The following is a 20189-nucleotide window of genomic DNA, read 5'->3' as shown; positions in this document are numbered from 1 at the left end:
TGTTTTATTGTCTATAAGATGAATCACAAATACTGAGATCTGATTAACATCTCTTGACACGTCTTCTTCATTTTTAAGTTTTGAGTTTTATTGTAACTCTAGATTAAAACATCAAAGTGTTCATATTTTGCAATAACACAGTTTTCCTTTTGATACATTTAACCATCACAAGTGACCATACAAACTACAATGGTGTATCTGAAGGCTGTCATTTGATGTATACCCAGCTAAACGTCTGTGCAATAAGTTGACATTATTTTCCCACTAACAAGGAACAAATCATTAAGTTACACAAAAGTTAAAGGAGTTTTGATAATTGTTATGATATCTTGCCTATCCTATATAAGATCAATTACCAAAATAGTTGAAATATTTCAATCCAGAAACCAAACCAAAAAATTTTTTTTGACATGTATACAAACTAATAACTAAAAGATCCTTGCCAGTGCATACTTCAATGCAAGGATGACATAGAGACTTTTATTCCAAAGGCAACGACAAAAAAAATGTGTGTAAACTAGGTTGCAGATGAGCATTGGATATTAAAGAATTTGAGCTAAACTTTTCATGCTATAGTCACATTTATATAGTGTCAAGCAACTGATATAAATCACAAATGTGGTGGCAATTGCAGAAAGCATTCCAACCCATCAGAATGAAACAATTCATTTAATCAGTTGAATTTAAACATGACTAAATCCAAGTTATAAGGGATGAAGAAATACAAACTTCTGGAATCAGAGAAATTACTTCTCGTTAGTTAACCATTTGATCATCCTCTTTTAGTCTTTGAATTGGTACAGCTTTGATAGTTCACTTGTCTCCTCCTTAAAACGCATCACATAGTTTTCAATAAATACCTTATCAGAAACAGAAAATGGCGTAATCAAGCTGGCACTCTTACTCCTCAAACCTTTCTTGAGTAAATACTGGACAACATGTGCCCTTGGAATGATTCTTCTCTCCAAACTAAATCCAAAAATCTCTGGCTTCTTGGTAAGAGCCAAATAGTCCCAACCTAATTGCTTAACCCAAAATCTCATAATCCTATCAATCTTATCTTGGGACACCAACATTACGAGGGGTTGCCTCCTAAACACTCTAAGAACCAATTCTTCAGACCAACCCCATCTCTTAAAGGCATCAACTTTCCTCTCCCATCGCGATTTCGGAATGGTCGTTTTCGCCAGCAGCGCGATGGCAAAGCTCAACTTGGAAGGATCGAACCCCATTTCCTTAACCTCATCCAAAGTCCTCTTCAAGGAAGAACACAAGATTATAGAAATTCTCCTGCGTAACAAAAAGGCTTGTACACGATCAGTGACTCCATCATCAACCAAAAGTTTCACATTCTTCACCACACGATCAGTACCAAAGAAATGACTACAAGAGCGTATGCAATCCATCGTTTCCTTATCAGTTTGAAAAAACTTCCTCATCAGTTCATACGAAGGGACAATGTTATTCTCGAGGCTGCAGTAAAGGATTCTGGGGCTCCTACTCACCAGTTCCACAATGTCAGAGCGTGAGGCCCCTTTGGAGAGTAAAAACTCGAACTTTGGAAAAACCCTTTTGTGGGGGTCGCAAGTGAGAACATTGGGTGCTGTTCTGACGATGCTGTTTATCTGGGTGTTGCTGAATCCGTTGTCTCTGAAGAAGGCGATGACTGAGTCGGGCTTTTCCGAGGTTTCGAATTGAATGAATTTGGAAGCCTTCAGAGCGGTTTCTGGGGAGAACCCGCGGTCGTTTACGAGGTAGGAGACCGTGAAAGAATGTTGCTGTGAAGCATTTGAGGAGTGTTTCAGAGAGAGTATCGAGGGGAAAAGATTGTTGGGTTGTGGGGTTTGAAGAGGGGTTCTTGAGAGTGACTTCAGATAGAGAAAAAAGGGTTTGAAGCGTTGGGAATGAAACATATCCGAGTGTATGGATTACCGAAGAACTGTGATTCGAAGGGAGACTTCATTCAGTGTCGCAGTTTTGTTTGATGTGATTTGTAATCTTCATAATCCCAAATCACCATGTGTTTTAGGGTTTGTCTATCTTTAGCCCATATTTAAATAAATAAATAAATAAACGTCAATTTCTATTTGGCAGAATAAAATAAATAAATAAAAAGAAGGGTAAAAGTATAAATTGTTTGTTATAAAGAGATGGAAGAAAATATGAGGAAAAGAAATTGAGATTTTAAAGTAAACAAATATATTTAATGAAAAATATAATTGTATTCTTAAAAAATAATTCAAATGTAATTATGACTGAACGTGTTATGAGATTTAAAAAAAAATAATTATACTTTTACAACATTTTTTTAACAACATTTTAACTATGTCTATGTGTCATTATATGATTGGTCTATATTGATATTTATGATTATTATTATTGATTGTGAAATAATTTTGGACCACGCAGACAGTGTTAAAATGTTGTCAAAAAAATATTGTCAAAGTATCATTGTCATTAAAAAAAATATAAACGCATTGTTTTCTCCACATAATGAACCTAAATAGGAAATTCTTGTAAGCTATTTGTAGGTGTTAGAAATCGTAATATGTAAAATTTTCTTTTACTTCTTCAATTTATTTATTTTTGTTTTTATTGTATAAAAGATCTATATTTTAAAATTTTTAAATATAGAACTATTTTTTGTTCTATTTAAATCATTTTTAAACTTTCCTTAATCAAGTACAAGTTTAATGCAAATAACTTTTGGATTTGGATGGGACCAACATAATATTTTTAAATTTGTCGAAAGAGATATAAAATGAAAGTGTATGTATATATATTTTTTAAAATGGTCATACTTTAAAAAGCTAGATCGATAACACTAAATATATCAAATTCAAAATTCATCATTTATTTTAAGTAGTAATATGTAGGGAGATCAAATAATAAAAAACTTTTAGTTTTCAAATCACATTATTATAAGATAAATTTTAACACTTCACATTCATCAAGGAAAAGGTGATTTACCATAGTTCAATGTATAATCCTTAGTATTATTGAAATTAACTTATTATGGAAATGTACAATTTTATAAATCACACTGAGTTATGGACAAAATGTTATGTTTCATAGTTGAAAAACTTTATATTGTAATAAACTTTACATAATAATATAAAAAGGTTATAAAATTGTTAGTTGAGTCTCTCTAAAAGATATGCACCAAAACAAGCCACGAAAACATCTTCAATATTAGGCTTACACTACAAGAGACATCACAAGGCCGCGTTTGGCGTCAAAACACAACGATGGGTCAGGCATTTCGTCGAGCATCTGGAAGAATCCGGGCAGCATCCGAGGCTGACACCTCATCTTTCTCCAAGCCAAAGAACGCCGTTGATCGCCGACCGCCGCCCACGGTTGCCACCGACAAGGCGGCGCAGATCTCGAAAGCCGCCGAACAAGACGTACTTCAGGCCGGTAATTATGTCTCTCTCTTCTCGTAGGTCCAAAGCTTTTGATTGGGAAATTAGAGCTAAAGGATTACGAAAAAATTGTTCCTTTAACATGATTTCGCTCTGGGAAAATAAAAATGGTTAGAAGGTGCCTTGGAAATTAAGGTAGCTAATGTGGGTTATCCCGAGACAGTATTCTACTGTGTTGTAGTGTTCTAGAACAAGGCTAAGACTGTGGGGGTTTGTGGATGTTACTTTTCAGTTTAAAGTATTCCTTTGTAGTTTTTTTGCATCCACATGGGTTGGGTCATCGGTGTGCAAGTTTAGTCCAGCTGGAAATGGTGTAATGAAAAATTGTGTTTGTGTGTGATGGGGGGAGTTTAGGCATAGCTTGACAGAATAAATGGTTGGACGGTAAGATTTAGGAAAGAAGTTTAACTGGATGTAGATTTTTTATTGTTCACCCATTTCTATCCCTCTATCTACCAATAACTAGTGAAACATCCAAGGGGTCACTTTGTTTCAGAAAATGTTCTGTTTTCACTTTTAATTACAAATTGTGATTTTATTTTTAGTTGGGTTCTAGTATTTAAAAATTTAGTAACAAATTGTGGAAATGGAAAATGAATTCAAAACATTAGTGCAAGTTGATTTCTTTTCAAACCGGTTACGAAATCAAAACAATGTTACATTATTGTGATTAAAAGTGATGGCAGAAAATGAAATTAAAATACATTTTCTCAAACCAAACGACCCAGGTTTTCCATTCCACTCCATTTCCATTCTGTATTTTTGTCCTTGCCGCTGCTGATACCATTAGATTTTTTGTGGTTTTACTTCTTGTAGCACTTATTTATCCATAAAAAAATAAAAAGAATTTGCTTCATGTTAATTTGTGTCATTTTGAAATGTTGCATACATAGACATTGCTTATAATTTAGGTGTTCTTTGTGAAGTTCTATAATGCTACCGTGCTATTTCATTGTGGTTGATTTCACTGTTATTTGGTCTTGGCTTAAGATGATCGTTCTAGAGTTAATATGGACAACGTCCTGGAAGAAAGAGATCCCAAATTTGATGCTATGCTTGGTCAAATGGTTGGTAGAATTAAATCAAAGCCTGGGGGGAAACCTGAGATGGGTGAGGTAAGTTTATATCAAATTGTTTTTACTCTTTCGGTAGAATTGAAGTTGATGCAGAAGTGTCATTACGGTGTGTGTATTAATGGATAACTCCAACATTTCAAATTGTTTTATTCTTCACTCTTTTCCTATGAAATTCTTTTAATGTCGGATGTTGAGTATTATTAAAGTTTGTCACTGTATCCGAAGTACAAAAATGGTACTATTGGCATTGAACATCAAGTAAACCCTGTTTTTCTATATTGGCGTGTTTATCTGCGATCAAATAAAAGGAAATCTCCCAATATAATCCTACCTTTGACTGTATTTTGTATGCCAATATTTGCATAAAATACTGTCATGCATACCTTTTCCATTACCAATCAATGCCGAGTATGGTTTCTGTCATTTGTTACTCATGGTATGAGCAGAGTGCCAAGTTGAACTTGACAAATTTGGTTAACTTTTGGAATGTGTTTGGATGAACTTATTTTAGAGAATTAATAACCTTTTTTAATATCTTCTGACGAGACATTCAAAAGAATTATTTCTCAAAAGGAATGTTACAAATGCAGTTTCAATGGTCAGAGCTTTACTTTTGACTTTTTAGTGCTTATTTACCGAGACAAACTCACCTTACGTCTAGACAATATTGTTATAGGCCTTCGTGGTTGAGAAGTACAACAGGCCAATGCCCAAATTGCGAAACACAAAACCAGATTCTGGGCGCTACGAGGAAAGGCAGGTTCCTGCTGGCACTTTGAATATTGCTCAGTTGCGCCATATCATACTTTTACACGAAGGTAAGGCTGATGATTACAATGGACGTATGAATGCTCAACAGATTGCTGAAAAATTTCAAGTGGATCTTGTTCAGATTCAGAGGATCTTGCAATTCTTATCACAACCTCCAGAAGGTAGCAGTAAAGACAAGAACGAAGCACCAAGATAATAGCTTAACTGACATTACTCACTGGTTCTTTCTTGTCTTAAAATGGCTGTTCTAAATGGATTTCAAGTGCGGACAAAAGTCTTGGGCATTAAAACATGTCCGAAAGAAAGGACAATGCCAAAAGGCCATAACATGAGGTCTTCATTTAACTTGTAATAGACTATATTATCAGGTGCTTGTGCAGCCCCTATTCATAGACTCGAATGACATCGTGATATCAACAATTGCATTTGTACTTCTGACGAGAATTAACCCTGGAGAGGGTGAGTTGCAATAAGTGTTTTGAAACCCTACAGCTGAGATATTGTTTGTTGTTTTTGCATTACTTCACGACAGTTAATAAAACTGAGCAATTTCAGTTTTGTTCTTGCAAGATGCATATATTTGTAAACTCTGATATTTAGATGTACTTACACTGTTAGACTTATTCTATGCAGAGAGATTCGTGTCCCTGCGTCATTAGCCTCGAATTTAATCACCTCGGTCCTAGTCCCTGAGCATAGTTAATTTGGATTGGTTGCAAAACCAGTGCATATAAAACCCTCAAATTGTGGAAGATGAAGTCCGAATGAAGACGGATTTTGAACCATTTAGGATAAATTTGGAAGTAAAAATCCCCTTAACAAGAATAATCCCACCAACAGCTGAAGCGCACCATTTAGAAAAAGGACAATTGATGTCACTCTGCTAAATCTTAGCTTTTACTTGGCTGAATATTCATCTTAAAAGTGAACTAGAATCGTATCCACTATCTCAAAATTGGCATACACCTCTTCCTATCCAGGCGATGACTAAATGGATTAAAAAGAATGAGATAATGAAGATTAAAAAAAAAAAATCCCCTTTTCCCCCTTAGTAAAAAAAATCAAGTCAAAAGAGATTCCAGCCAGTCTGATGTCAATTCATACGCCACAAATGTTACAGCATTAGCTGGTGCAGCTTTAACAGTTGATGGGACTATCCCCTTATATAGACCAGCCCAACCCTCCATTTGTAATATTCGCTTTATGGCATCAAGCATATTGCTGTATGCACGGTGTTCAACCCGAGCTCCATATCTTGGATGCCTTTGTAGACCTTCAATCTGCAGCAAAAACAATGAAGATTCATAATTTGCTTATTTTTTATGGAGGAATGAGGGGTTCAAAATTCTATCATCCACCTGAAATCTTTTCTTGACCACATCAAGTGGATGAGTGGCGAGCTTGGCACATGTTCCTGCACTCACTCCACAGAGGAAAAGCTGAAAGCTAGAGATGTTTTCTGCAGTAGAATTCGAATATTGACGTTGATTCCACGCCTACATTTTTCCCGCATAATACATGCATATTAAAAAACAGGTATCAAAGAATTGCTCACTACAAAGTATGAGTAAAGCATATATCAGTTCTGTGAAGGAATCTTAATATGATGTTACCTCAGTAGACCATATTCGCATTAAAATAAGTTCAAGTATTAGTATACTGACATTTGACACAGTGAGTTATGATGATATTTATTGAAAAGAGAAAAACTCTCCTTCTGTCACTGGCCACTAGCAGTTATAGATATGGAGAGCTGAGACTGGGTATGAGGCATAAACAACATTTTGCTCGGACCAAAATTCAAAATTAACATTAACTGCTTCATAGCTTCCTTGTCATTACAAATAGCCAGTGGGAAAATAATAACCAAACAAACATTCAATACGTGCATGCCATAATTACGTCAAATACAAATAAGTGGAATGGTAAATAGAAGAACTGAAATTTTACCATGGTCCAACGTTTAAATGTATCATAGGTGCCAAATTGTAGAGCTGCATATGGTATAATCTCAACTAGGGTTGGTGACAATCCAGCATACAAGCCTTGGAAGCCACGAGTCTGCACAATATCAACAAATGCCGTTCTCATGTTTGGATAAACCTGAAAAATGGGAAAATATTAGCAAGTCATTGTCCCAAAATTGATTTCATGAGACATCAAGGATCTCAACAGTCTCAAGCTATGCACTCAAAGCTAAAGTTATATAATCAAAGGCCACAAGTGGAAGTGTTTCTTTTTCCATGCTTAAGCTTCTGATACGAAATAACATTAATTGGTTAAGAAGCAAAGGTGGACACTCCGTCACCACAATTGGAAAAATGAATGATCACGAAGCAACTACTCTAAAAGCTTCAGCTGTTAGGTAAAGACACATAAATGAATTACATTACATCTCGCATAATTCCCCCTTAAGCAAGAGTCTTCTAAAGTTTAAAGCAAGGACATGCCAAGCCCACACATATCTAGTGTTGAAATTCAACCTTTTTATTCAAAGAATGGGGATAGCAAGAATAAATTCTAGACCATTTGATCATAGAGGTTTTAATACGATGTCATTGACCAACTATACCAAAACCCTATATTATCAAGTGAATACACAAGGAATGGTATTATATCTTACATTTCTAGCAGGAATTAACAAAAAACACACATAAATGTAGATGTTTCAAGTAGAATGGATCCAGAAAGAAGCAGAAGTAAATGGAAGTGAAGGGTCTTTAAAAAGCATGCCAGCAATTTTCATCATGGATCTTCACAGTTTCCAACTAGTATGCATGACAGTAATTTACTTCAAAACCATCTTGTAACATGGACCTTTTAAAATGCTTATACCTTGGGTTCACCCTGGGAAGCTAATATGGTTCGGAGAAGATCAAAGGGATATGAACCTACAGTAGCAGCACTCCCAGCTATTGCCCCACTCATATAGGATAGATAAGGGCTCAGATTCATGTGATTCTCTGCAGCAACAGAAAGCAAAGCAATGAACATAATAGACCTACAACAGGAAATGCCCAAGTAATTAATAACTCTAGATTGCAGATTGACACGGCTTTGACCTGCCATAAAAACAATGAATAGACCTTGAACTGTATATTCAAAGTTTTAACAACATCAACAAAAAAAATCTGTGCAGACATACACCTAGGAGTAAATTGCAAATTCATGTGTAGAGACAGACACCGAGTAGGCATACCTGTTTTGGAAGAACCAGAGGCAAAAGTCTTCAACTTGTGTAGAACAGTAAATTGTATACTTGTATATGGCATAACCATGAGCAAAGCTGGCACATTTCCCCGCCAAAAACCCTGTAACATGACAGAATTGAGAAAGAGTAACACAGAAACTTTTCCCATAAAAAAGTTGACAGGAAACTTCCAAAAGACATAAAGAATTCAAGCATTATCAGATACATTGATCTCACCAACAGCTTTTTGGTGCCCTCTTAAGGTAAATAGGAATCAGATGCGGATTACTACAGAGAGAAGTGAAGTAGGAGGAAGATTAAACAAAAGTAATAGAAGCTGGGTTGTCCTACCCGTATGCCTTCTTCTCTGAAAATATCTTTGCTTGCTTGAACCATGCTGGTATATTTTGAAGGAGTAGACAAATCCTTGCGTAGTAAAGCCCATGAAGATGTGGGTTCTAGTTGAACCTAACAATGAATGCGCATAACAACTTAATTCAGCTCAGGCTGCAATGAACAACCATGATGATGAACCCAAGTTCCCTAAGTCTAGCTCAAAAATTAAAACATTAACAAGTGCAAACAAATCTTATTGTTCAATCCCACGTTAATGCAACCATCCCCGAGGCCACATAAATTTTAAATAAAATGATAACAACTGAGTAATACCAGATATATTAACCAAGTAAACTGAAAACCTTTCGGCTTTCAATCACCATGAGAGAATGCAATTTTTTTTATAGAAAATAGACCTTTCTTTTATAGAAAAGAAAGAAGAAAAAGTAAAATTGTTTTCAAAATTCCAACCAGATATCACAACCATTGTTAGAATATGTTTTAATAGGATCTTTAGTCTAACTCAATCCCAAAATCCATCTTGTGAGATACAGGTTGTCCCCTCTTATATACACACGATTTTGTCCCTGGATGTGGGGGAACTCCACCATGCTGTTCATTAATTAAACACCAAAAATTACTTTAAAGTGTCTTATTTTCAAGTGTCCTAAAGGAATTAGTTAAGAAGCACAGGATATTTCGATTGAAATTCACAATATTGGAAATCCCAGTAGATATGCATCAATGTAATTTTTTTAAAGAAAATTTTCTATTTCAAACTCCCTTCTGTGTATCATCTTTTTAAAGATTTGTGTTCCTGTTTAATTGTTATTTTTAAAGTTTAAGACAACAATAGTTACTCTTTTGTTACACTCTTACATTTTACTTAACCTGTAATCAGTTTATGTATGCATGGATTTATTGTGCTGTAGAAATGACAATGGTAACATAAAAAATCTTATAAATATGAATATTTTATGAAAATCGAGAAAAATGATTGTAAAAAAACCTTAAAGGACACTTAAAAAGGAATCCCTTAACGGCCAAGTTCACTGATTACCGTTTGCCCATTTTAAAACCAAAAAGAGTTCGACTTAAAACCATTTCCAAAGCAGGACAACTATCTGGCAAATGAAAATCACACAGCAAATACACAATTGGGTGAAAGAAACACAAGTCAATGAAGCCATAAATGCCAACAATAACCACATACTACCTCCCTTTAAAAAAATAACCGAGTTCAATTAAGGAGATAATTATATCAAAACTTACTAACCTTCCAACTTTTTTAAAACATTCTTGTCACCCATCTCGTAAAACGAGCAATTAAAGATATGAAATGCATTAAAGTTAGAGCCTTTCAGTGAAAATAATTAAAATTTGCTTACATTATAATAAAGATACAATCTTTGAACAAAAAGAAATGTCAGAAAGTCAAACCTGAAACCTAATCTTAATAACATCAAGAGGCGACGTGACGGTCCTGGATACAGCGCCGGAAAGAGCTCCGGCGGTGGCATCAATCGCAGCCCGTTTCAGCTGGCTCGGTTCCCCCTCCATTGCAAGAACACCCTCCAATCCCAACTACAACCTGCATCATCACAAAGCAAAATCCACACACGAATAAACCATATAGTAATTAATGACGATCGTTAGGGAAAACGTTAGAATTTCCCTTGAATTTGGAAAGAGAGAGAGAAGGCACCGGCGAGAGAGGAAGAGAAAGGAGGCAATGGAGACGGGAGCGGGCATTGGAGACAGGAAAGGGAAGGGAAATTCGTTGGTTGCCGCCTTATTTGAGTGGAAGATTTTCTATGGCGGCGACTTCTCCGCCTCTGTCTGAGGCGTTGCAGGAATCTTGCAGAGTCTCAGACACAAACACGACGAGTAATATTATGTAATATAAGAAAAGGAAAAGAAAAAGAGAAAAGAAGAGAAGACCGTGGAGATTTTTTTGCATGCAGTGATTGGATCGAACACAGTTATTTCAGGGATGATAATAATATTAATTTAGCTTTCTTTGTGTCGGGCTTAGTACAGATTTTTTTTTTCCATTTCTAGCTTCAACAGCTATTAGTGGAACAGTTACAAGATTTTTTTTTTCTAAAATAGGTTTAAGATGTATACTTGTTATAATTAAAACATATCTATTGACATTTATTAATATCGGTAATTTATTAAGTTTATTTTTTTTCTATTATAATTTTTATGCAGAATATTTAAATCCAAAATTTTGATTAACTTTTACCACTCAGTATCTGCATCTTGGACTGTCTGGCCACGTGTTCCACGAGTTCTTGTATGTTGTTTTTTTCATTTTAATACTTTTTTTATGTATTTAATTTTAAATTTAGTATTTTTAATATTTTATGTTGTTTTGTTTAAATTTAAATATCATTAAAATGTTTAAATTCAAAGCTTAAAGTTTGGAAAAATAACAAATGTGAGAAAATAGATAACTCAAAAGCTATTCAAACAATGGAGACTTTAAAATTTAAACAAAGCCAGTACTAAGATTATTTGAAATATGACAAGTCAAAACACCAGTCAAATTATTCTTTTCTAAATACTGTATACATACATAATAAATTATTATATAGTTTTATGAATTACTTTGTCGAGCTTAGAAAACTTCTCAATTTATAAAATTGTTTAGTAAAAACATTTATGAAATTGCTTAGTATTAAAGACATGTGACTTGTAATCAATGAATTCAATATTATTTTCAGGATATAATAAAATCCGATGAAAACTAATAATTAATTCAGATTGAATTGTTTGCTTCAAGTTTTTAAATGATATTAAATGTTAAGGAATTCTCAATTATAAGTTTAGATTGAAAGTTAGTGTGTCTATCCACGAAAATGTTGTTTATATTATGTCACAATATATCACAATACGTATTGATAATATAAACTATCAAAATATTAACAATTTCTACCTCAATTTCTGTCACAGTACGTATATGAATAAAATATATCATCCTTGAAAATTAACTTTTTTATTTATTTTATTTATGTTTTATAACAATATAACAATGTCTAAAATAGATTTCTTTATTTGATGTACACATTTTTAAAATTTATTTCTATATATAACTACTTTCTTCATTTATAAATACATAACGGTAAACTTTATTGCAATAACCCTCTTATATTCAATTGCTACTTTTGTAACATTTTATACCTATAATGCTTAACTTTCTCTATCTCATATATAAAATAAATAGAGAAAATCAATTAAAATATATTTTAAGGAATTCAATTTTCTAAAACATTTTAATTATAATATATCTTTAAACTGTATTTTTTAATATTTGTCTAATACTATTTTGCTTCTAACATTATTTTTTATTTTATTACAATATATATTATTTCAGACATGGGTGGAAGTCAAAGTTTCGTTATGTTACAAGTTGTTGAAGGTTTGTGTGTTAAATGTTATCAACTATAAGATCGATAGCAAAAAGACAATTTCTACTTTAGAGATCATTAAAGCTTCATCCATAATAAATTAAGATTTATTTGTTCATAGTGTAATGTTTATTTTTTTTTATTTTTTATTTTTTAAATTTATGTTAGTGCCTTGATGGAAGTTCTCACTTTTTGGAAACCATTTGTTTAAGATTTTTCTTAGGAAGAAAATCTGAATATGAAGAAAGAGGTATTTTTTATCTTATTACTATACTACTACTTTGAGTAGCTTGTGAAAGATATTTCATGAAGCATGCATGCTACCAAATGTATATAATACATGAAAAAATAATTATAGTAGAACTAAATAAAAGAATGATATTATTAAAAACAAATTGTAAATAGAGAAATAAATGTCGAATTAAATTATGTACTTAGAGACGAAGATATGAGAAAAAAAGAAGTAAAAATCAATTTTTAAATGATTTATCTCATAACAGTTCTGTAAGTTTCTAATTTTTTGATTTCTAAGAAAGTTGATTATAGGACAAAATTGAAATTAATTTTTAAATGAACAAATATACTGAATGAGAGAAATGATTTTAATATACTAAATGATAATCAAACTATAAAAAAATCTGATAAAAATAAATAAAAGAAAGTTAATACTAAATTTATTAAAACACGTACATTAAAAAACAATGAATTTTGAAGTTTTTTTTGAATGTGAGTGAATTAAGAAATGATAAATCTTGTGATATTCTAATGAATTTTATTTATGAGTTGTTTAGTGTTATATTGGTGTATTACTGGGTATTTATTTAGTTTGTTTTTTCTTCATATTTCTTTTTCTTCTTATATGTGATTATGAGTTTGGTATGGTTTTTTCTTCCACTTTTTTCAATAAAATCTGCATGAAACCTAGAAGTATCTAATTTGTACTTAATTGAGTAAAAAGAAAATAATGAGTAAAAATAATAAAAAGAAATGAAAATGTATGGGTTTTTACCCGAATTTGTAACAGATATATAGCGAACAATTTCTTGATAAGATAATAATAAATAAAATATAATTGATTTTTATTAAAAAATAAAATAAAATGAAAATGAAAACAAAGTGAAAAAGGCAAATTGCATATTCATAAAATATGCTTCTCTGAGTGCAAGTTCTTGTCAAGTGAAAGCAAATGGAAGCCTGACAAGGATCCCAATAACTCAAAACATGCCCACTACTATTCATACACATCAAAAGAAAATAAAATAAAATATAATATTTAGAAAATAAATTTTTAAAAAGAGTAAACATTAAAATTGCCATCTTTTCATATGAATAAATTGATTGATTAATTGTCACATAATAAATATTTAATTTTTTAACTAATTACATAAAAATCCTTTATTATCAAATATAAAAAGTTTATGTCCACATAGAAAGTTTTTAATGAAAACACTATTAATTAAGGATCAATTTAAGTTCTTATTTAAATATTTTTTATTTTAGGTTGAAAACTCGGTTTAAAAACGGTTTTTGAGCCTAACGAGGAATTCCGCGTCCAAGCCGTAGCCCAACCCGCGTGTATGGACATGCGCGCGTGATGACATGACGACTCTACATGCGCATGACACGTTAACTATTCATGCACATTCCAGAGTTAAGGAAAGGGCAAAAAAGTCATTTACAAAATATTAGATTAACCTTTTCATTTCATAAAATGTTACATCAAATTATTTAATTTGAGTAATAGAAAAGAATGAAATTCTAGATAAAGATGTCATGCTATATTTTAATTTCAAAAGCTTCTCCAGATATTTCTAAAAATATTTATCGTTTATCACCGTATCTCACTCATTAATGAAACATATAATTTCGTATTCCTTTTTTCAGGAAAAATTAATTTATACATTAATTATTTTTCACGCTGGCCAAACTATTTTGAATAGAGACATTACGGTGTATGCATCAAATCATTACCAAAAAATATTACTAAATAAAAACAACAACGCGACGAAATGCGACATAAAAGGCCATAGTTGTCGTTTTTTCTAATTTTAAATCTCTATTATTTAGAAAAATATCTTAAACATTAAGCAAGAATTAAAAACTACACAAAAACACTGAACCGCCTTGGAATAATAATAAAAATATAAATATTAACCCAAACCGAAAATAGAAAAACGCGTGATGATAAATAATTTAAATCATAAAATTATAATTTAAAGTTGTATCTACCTGGAAGGTTCCTAAATATCATTGTTGAGACTTGTATATATATATATTTTCGTAGTTTCAGTTGTACATAGCATTCAAGATTTTGCACCAAACAAATCAGAAACTCTTCTTCTTCTTCTTGTTCATCTTGTTCATCTTCTTGTTCTGCTACTTCTTCTGAAACCCATGGAATACAGAACCTTAGAACTCAACATCATATCAGCAAAAGACATAAAGAATGTTAATCTTTTCTCGAAGATGGACGTTTACGTCGTCATTTCGCTCACCGGTGACCCTTATCATCTTCAAAGTGCAACCACCCATGTGGACAAAGATGGCGGATGCAACCCCAAGTGGAACTATCCGGTGAAATTCTCCGTCAACGAAGCGCTGGCAAAGGAGAACCGTTTGACCCTCGAGGCCAAGCTCATCTCCGACCGCACCCTCGGCGACACCGTCATCGGCACCGTCCATGTTCCTCTCAGGGAGCTCGTCGACAACCCCGGCGAAGACAACGGCTTTCGACACGTCAGTTACAAGGTCGTCAAATCTTCAGGAAAATCCAAGGGATCATTCGATTTCTCTTACAAATTCGCTGAAAAGGTCTCTAATTCCGTCGCCGCCGGAAGGCTGTCCGCCACGGCATCAAAAGCAGAAACGGAGCCAGTGATGGCTTACCCTCCTCAGACCTCCGCCGGAACAAGTGCAATTCCTTACGGAACATCACATCCTCCGCCGCCCAACCCGGCTGCACAATATGGATACCCACCCCAACAACCGTCTTACACCGGATACCCACCGGTTCAATCTGGAAATGGGTATCCACCTCAACAGAGCTACGGTGGATACCCCCCACAACAAAACGGATATGGTGGATACCCACCGCAAAATGGTTATGGTTATGGGTATCAAGGGTACCCTCAACAAGGTGGATATGGATACCCACCAGCCCAGAAACCAAAGAAGAACAATTTCGGAATGGGGTTGGGAGCGGGATTGCTTGGTGGTGCTTTGGGTGGTATGTTGATCGGAGATATGGTATCTGATGCTGCGGATTATGATGCTGGATACGATGCTGGATTTGATGATGCTGGTGGATTTGATTTTTAAACCTGATTTTTAGTTAGACGTGTGTTTTTACGGATTCCGGATTTCACTGTTGTGTTTTTTTTAAGGTTGAGTAACGATGTTTCATGATGCTGTTTATCAGTATTTTGTTTCATATACCTCGTTATCTGACTTTGTATTTATCTGGTATGACATAACATACGTACAGCTTGTGATTTCCTCTTCATTTCTATTCTATTCACAAATGATAAAGAAGATTTTATACCTATAGTTTGGGATATGATAGATATGGTATTATGATATGATGATAAAAGAGAAATTGATGGTTTTGTTGAATTGTACCATTCTGTCCAAGTTGAAGATGTGATTTCTAAGAAAGAGAAGTTGCAGATTTGATAAAATTCAATCTGGGTGATAATTTTAGACTGGTGCAAAACATCAAAATTTCATCTTTAGTTTGTTGCTTCTTGCTGGCTTTCTTCAAGACAAACGAAACTTCCTTAATCTTATTATCTTGTGTTCTTCTAGAACATCTGGTTAAAAAAACTACTACTAGAGAGTAATATTGAGAAAAACCATACTGAAAAACGATGTCTCTCACCTGTTGCATAGTTCTGCAAGCATAACATTTGCAACCAATGACATTGAATTAGCATAACATTAGCTGGGTTCTGAATTTCTTATTGTTAGCAAGGAACAAAATCTTATAAAGCCAATATGCAAGATATATATATATATATATATATATATATATATATATATATTATATATATATATTTCATGGTATGCAGGTGGAATATATAAACTAGAATAATGGTGCAGAGAATCGATTCCTTATCATCTTGAATAAAAAGTTAGAGTGAGGGAATGATTATCCCACTCTAGTGTTATGCTGACCCCAAGTTAGTTAAACAATAACCAGCAGCACAATACCTTATATTCAAATCAAAGCTATATACTATGCTTCATAAAGAAGAATACAAAGTGGAAAAACAATAGATGGGGCATGTTACTGTTACAAATTGATGATTATGGATATTCAATTATTTGTATCAGAACATTGACAGTTTTTTATTTTCTTTTCATATCTCTGGGCAAAAACATAAAATCTGAGTCAAATTTTATTTACCTCTAGAGGGGATAAACAACAAAATTGCATACCTTGGAATTGAAGCAGACACATTCAAAATTCTGCATGAAGTCTATCTGTTCTTGGTCTCCTGGAGAATTGCATGATCCGATAATAATGGTGATCGATATTCAAGGTTCATGGTCATGGTGTTCCAATTTCCACCTCTTGTTTTGTTCTGTCCATGTGAGAACATAGCATACGAGATTGTCTGAAAAGACTTGTCTGCTCCACATACAGGAAGAACTTCATCACTTTCCAATTGCCTTGGGGTAGATTTTTTCTCCAACTAGATAGAATCAATAATACAAGAATGATGTAAAAAATTAACATAAATGTCACACACACGTATAAGTCCATAAAAAGTTTCAGCTAAAAGAGTAGATTATATCATTTTTATCCCTATTGAAATTTTGGTCTTAATGTTATGGAATCTCGTCGTATGTGATTCATGTAGGTGATTCAGTTAGTCGGAATAAATTTTATTAGTATGGTTGATAAACGTCTTAAAAAGTTAATTTTAATTGCAATTCTTCTTATTTTTAATTGAGATGAGATTTAAATCTATCTTATCATATTAAAGTATATATATTTCAAATATATAGGATTGGAGATTAATTATAACAGTCAATAATTTAGGGACTAAAAACATATTTAATCCTAATAATAATACTAAATATAATAAGTTACACAAATAACAAATTTTATTAAAATAATTTTTAAATGATTTTAATACATTCTCAAAGTTCAACTGTGTCTATTATATAAGGATGTGGGTGTAAATGTGAACTTGAAGTCATACAGTTGCTGAAAGATAAAGTTATAATTATAAATGTGAACAACTATTGATGTGCATGTGTATGATATTTGGTTTTGTTCGTAAAAATTAGTTTTTACATAAATTAATTGTAGTTTATAGAAAAACTATTTTAACTTTTATTCTATTTTTATCACTTAATAGTTTTAATTGAAGTTGGCCAGTGTTTCACCCAATAGGATAAAAAACAATAAAGAGTAGAAAAAGAAAACAAATACATAGCTTCTAACATTATTGATATATTTGTCACAAAAAAAAAAACTTCGATGAAGAAGATAAATGTAAGCCATGAAAAATTAATTGAGTTAAAAACCACATATTTGCAAATAAAAAAATTATATGAAATTATCACTGAGAATATTTCTGCTATGTCCAGCAAGCAACTCCAATGTAACAAAAATATGTTTTACCTGTCTTAAGAGAAACATTGATTATAAACTAATAGGTGAATGTTGTGTTAATTATTTATTTCCAATCATCGTAAAATTAGTCATGTAAAACATTATTAAATGTAAACAAACTAAAAATGAATTAATAAAATTATATAAGATAGAATTAAGTAAAAATAAAAAATATATAAAATTGTAAGTTTTTCTAAAATTACTAAAACTGATTGATACCTTTTAAACGAAAAACAAAATAAGAGCTACAAATATTGCGCATCCGGGGAATCGAACCCCGGTCAGTACCGTGGGAGGGTACTATGATACCACTACACCAGATGCGCTTCTGTTTACTTTGACGATTCATATTTTAATAATAAGTTTGTACAAATTGGAATAAATTATATTCTAGGTTAATTAAAATAATGTTTTAAATCTAACAGAAGTAATTTAAGAAAATACAAACAATTTTTTTATTGGTATTAATATATTAATTTTTTTATGATGTATTCAAATTTTATTTATAGATAAAAATCAATTTGTTTTTGTTTCAACAAAATACTTCTAATATTTTTTATTTTCTCCTTTTTTTATTTCTATATTACAATATAGAGAGATAAATCAATAAAAGGTTTGGAAAAATAATAAAGATATAATAAATAAAGTAATACTCAATTATTTTTTGAAATTTGTAAATGATAATTAGGTGAAAGAAAAATAATTTTGAAAATTTGTCATTAAAAAAAACATAGAAATATTATAATACCTTCTGCCATTTTGTCTTTCTTAATTACTGAATAGTTTGAGCTATACAAAATTGAACCATATAAAATTGTTAAGAGATAAATTTATATCGTATTTAAAATTGTCATAATGAAATATATTTTTTTGAACAATTTATTAATGATATATCATATAATACATACGCATAATACATATATACATAACGTATAATAGTATATATCTTATTATATGTCGAACTTTAATGCAAACACCAACCTTTTACAAAAAGCTACAACACAGTAAATAAATTATATTTTATCTTTTAAGTATATGAAAGAGCAATTAACATATTTAAATGTGGTTAAAGATGAATGATCAACCTTTAAATTAGTCATATTAAGAAAATTTTAAGAAAAAAAGAGAACAATAAATTTATTAGAAATAAATTAAACTTAATTTAATTTTTTAAAATCAATTTATAAGATAAATATTATATTATTTTATGTATTATAAATTTATTTATTTTTAATTAATGTAATATTTTTAACTCACACATAAATCATATGATAATGAATCGATAACGGATAGTATCATAGATCTAATAAATATTAATAAAGTGATGTTTGTAAAACTAATTTTATTTTAGCCTTTGTTTGGTATCTTATTATTTTAAATAAAGGTATTAATATGTACATTTTTATTTATTTTTTACGGAAAAAAAATCTCCTAGAAAAAGCTATAATACTAAGGAATCTGTGATTTTTTTAGGTTAGGGACTTTATTCTGAATAGCATTAAAACTCCCTCGTGGCCTCATTCCATCTTTGTTTATTCAAAGTTCATCATAAGATATAATTTATAGAACTAAATATTCTCCATCCAATAATTCTTTTCTCTTTTCAATCGCACAAACTCTCACCCATTCTTTTTCTTATTCCAAGTTTAAAAAATTAATTTATATATATCTGTATATTGATAATCAATAAAACGTTTTTATTTCAAGAGATAAGAATAATATGAATTTTAGTGTATATTATGTACTTCAGATATAATCCCAACTGTTATTTAATGTATAATTAGCTTTTTTTTATTAGTAAGAGTAATTTGTTTAATAATGATGATGATATTATTATTATTATTGTAGTAACTAGCAGAATCATGTATTATTGCGTTTATATAACTACATTTTTATCACATTTATTTTGATATGCTTTATAATGTTTTTTCCTATTATGTATTGTCATATATTAATTTTTTTAGGAGAAAAGAAATATAAAAGAAAAAAAACCAGTGGTTAGTAGCAATTAAAAATTTTTTAAAAATTTAAAAGTTGTATATTTGCGGTTGGTTTCTCTAAGAAATTCTCTTTGAAATTAAATATACTACATAAAGAAAATTTGTATTAAATAAAAAATATTTTTATTAGAAAAATAAATTATTTTAAAAAAATTACAATAAAAGTAGATACAAAAAATGTATCCCCTTTTATTAAAATATAAAATTTTGTAATAAAAATATGATTTAAAAAATGTAAATTCCCTCTATATAATGTTATAAATATACTTAAAAGAATTATTTAAAAAAATAAAATCAAGAAGTACTGTGAACTTTTCTTTTAACAAAACTTCTAAAATAAATTAAAAACACATCC

The 20189-nt window shown here is 31.3% G+C and overlaps 3 protein-coding genes, 1 non-coding gene and 1 pseudogene across 6 annotated transcripts; 2 read left to right on the top strand and 3 right to left on the bottom strand.

The window, feature by feature from the left end:
• Positions 1 to 628: 628 nt before the first annotated feature.
• Positions 629 to 2021, bottom strand: LOC124836911 (uncharacterized; annotated as a pseudogene).
• A 1130-nt stretch (positions 2022 to 3151) lies between these two features.
• LOC124836900 (dynein beta chain, ciliary protein) lies at positions 3152 to 5768 on the top strand. 2 transcript variants are annotated; one of them, XM_088105766.1, is made up of 4 exons: positions 3152 to 3420; positions 4416 to 4540; positions 5178 to 5319; positions 5394 to 5768. In XM_088105766.1, the coding sequence occupies exons 1-4, from the start codon at positions 3249 to 3251 to the stop codon at positions 5435 to 5437; spliced, it is 483 nt and encodes a 160-aa protein (XP_087961892.1). In that variant the 5' UTR covers positions 3152 to 3248; the 3' UTR covers positions 5438 to 5768. The 2 variants fall into 2 exon arrangements, with proteins under 2 accessions (XP_087961892.1, XP_047168099.1); XM_047312143.2 differs by having other exon boundaries at positions 3153 to 3420; positions 5178 to 5768.
• Positions 5769 to 6125: 357 nt separating this feature from the next.
• On the bottom strand, positions 6126 to 10777 carry LOC124836899 (mitochondrial thiamine diphosphate carrier 2-like). 2 transcript variants are annotated; one of them, XM_047312141.2, is made up of 8 exons: positions 10504 to 10777; positions 10239 to 10389; positions 8814 to 8930; positions 8472 to 8583; positions 8108 to 8235; positions 7223 to 7375; positions 6631 to 6768; positions 6126 to 6552 (listed from the first exon to the last, which is right to left on the bottom strand). In XM_047312141.2, exons 2-8 carry the CDS (start codon positions 10356 to 10358, stop codon positions 6334 to 6336), a joined length of 987 nt encoding a protein of 328 aa, XP_047168097.1. In that variant the 5' UTR covers positions 10359 to 10389; positions 10504 to 10777; the 3' UTR covers positions 6126 to 6333. The 2 variants fall into 2 exon arrangements, with proteins under 2 accessions (XP_047168097.1, XP_047168098.1); XM_047312142.2 differs by lacking the exon at positions 10504 to 10777 and having other exon boundaries at positions 8108 to 8273; positions 10239 to 10377.
• A 3731-nt stretch (positions 10778 to 14508) lies between these two features.
• On the top strand, positions 14509 to 15713 carry LOC124836902 (protein SRC2-like). The gene has a single exon (XM_047312145.2). It carries the CDS (start codon positions 14606 to 14608, stop codon positions 15527 to 15529), a length of 924 nt encoding a protein of 307 aa, XP_047168101.1. The 5' UTR covers positions 14509 to 14605; the 3' UTR covers positions 15530 to 15713.
• Positions 15714 to 18089: 2376 nt separating this feature from the next.
• Positions 18090 to 18160, bottom strand: TRNAG-CCC (transfer RNA glycine (anticodon CCC)). Its single transcript has one exon. It is a non-coding gene; the product is annotated as a tRNA-Gly (tRNA).
• Positions 18161 to 20189: the final 2029 nt, after the last annotated feature.

Source organism: Vigna umbellata, chromosome 2, assembly GCF_029865625.1.
Source record: "Vigna umbellata cultivar VRB3 chromosome 2, Vumbellata_1.0, whole genome shotgun sequence".
In the NCBI taxonomy this organism is placed as follows: domain Eukaryota; kingdom Viridiplantae; phylum Streptophyta; class Magnoliopsida; order Fabales; family Fabaceae; genus Vigna; species Vigna umbellata.
This window is presented reverse-complemented; position numbering and strand designations above follow the sequence as displayed.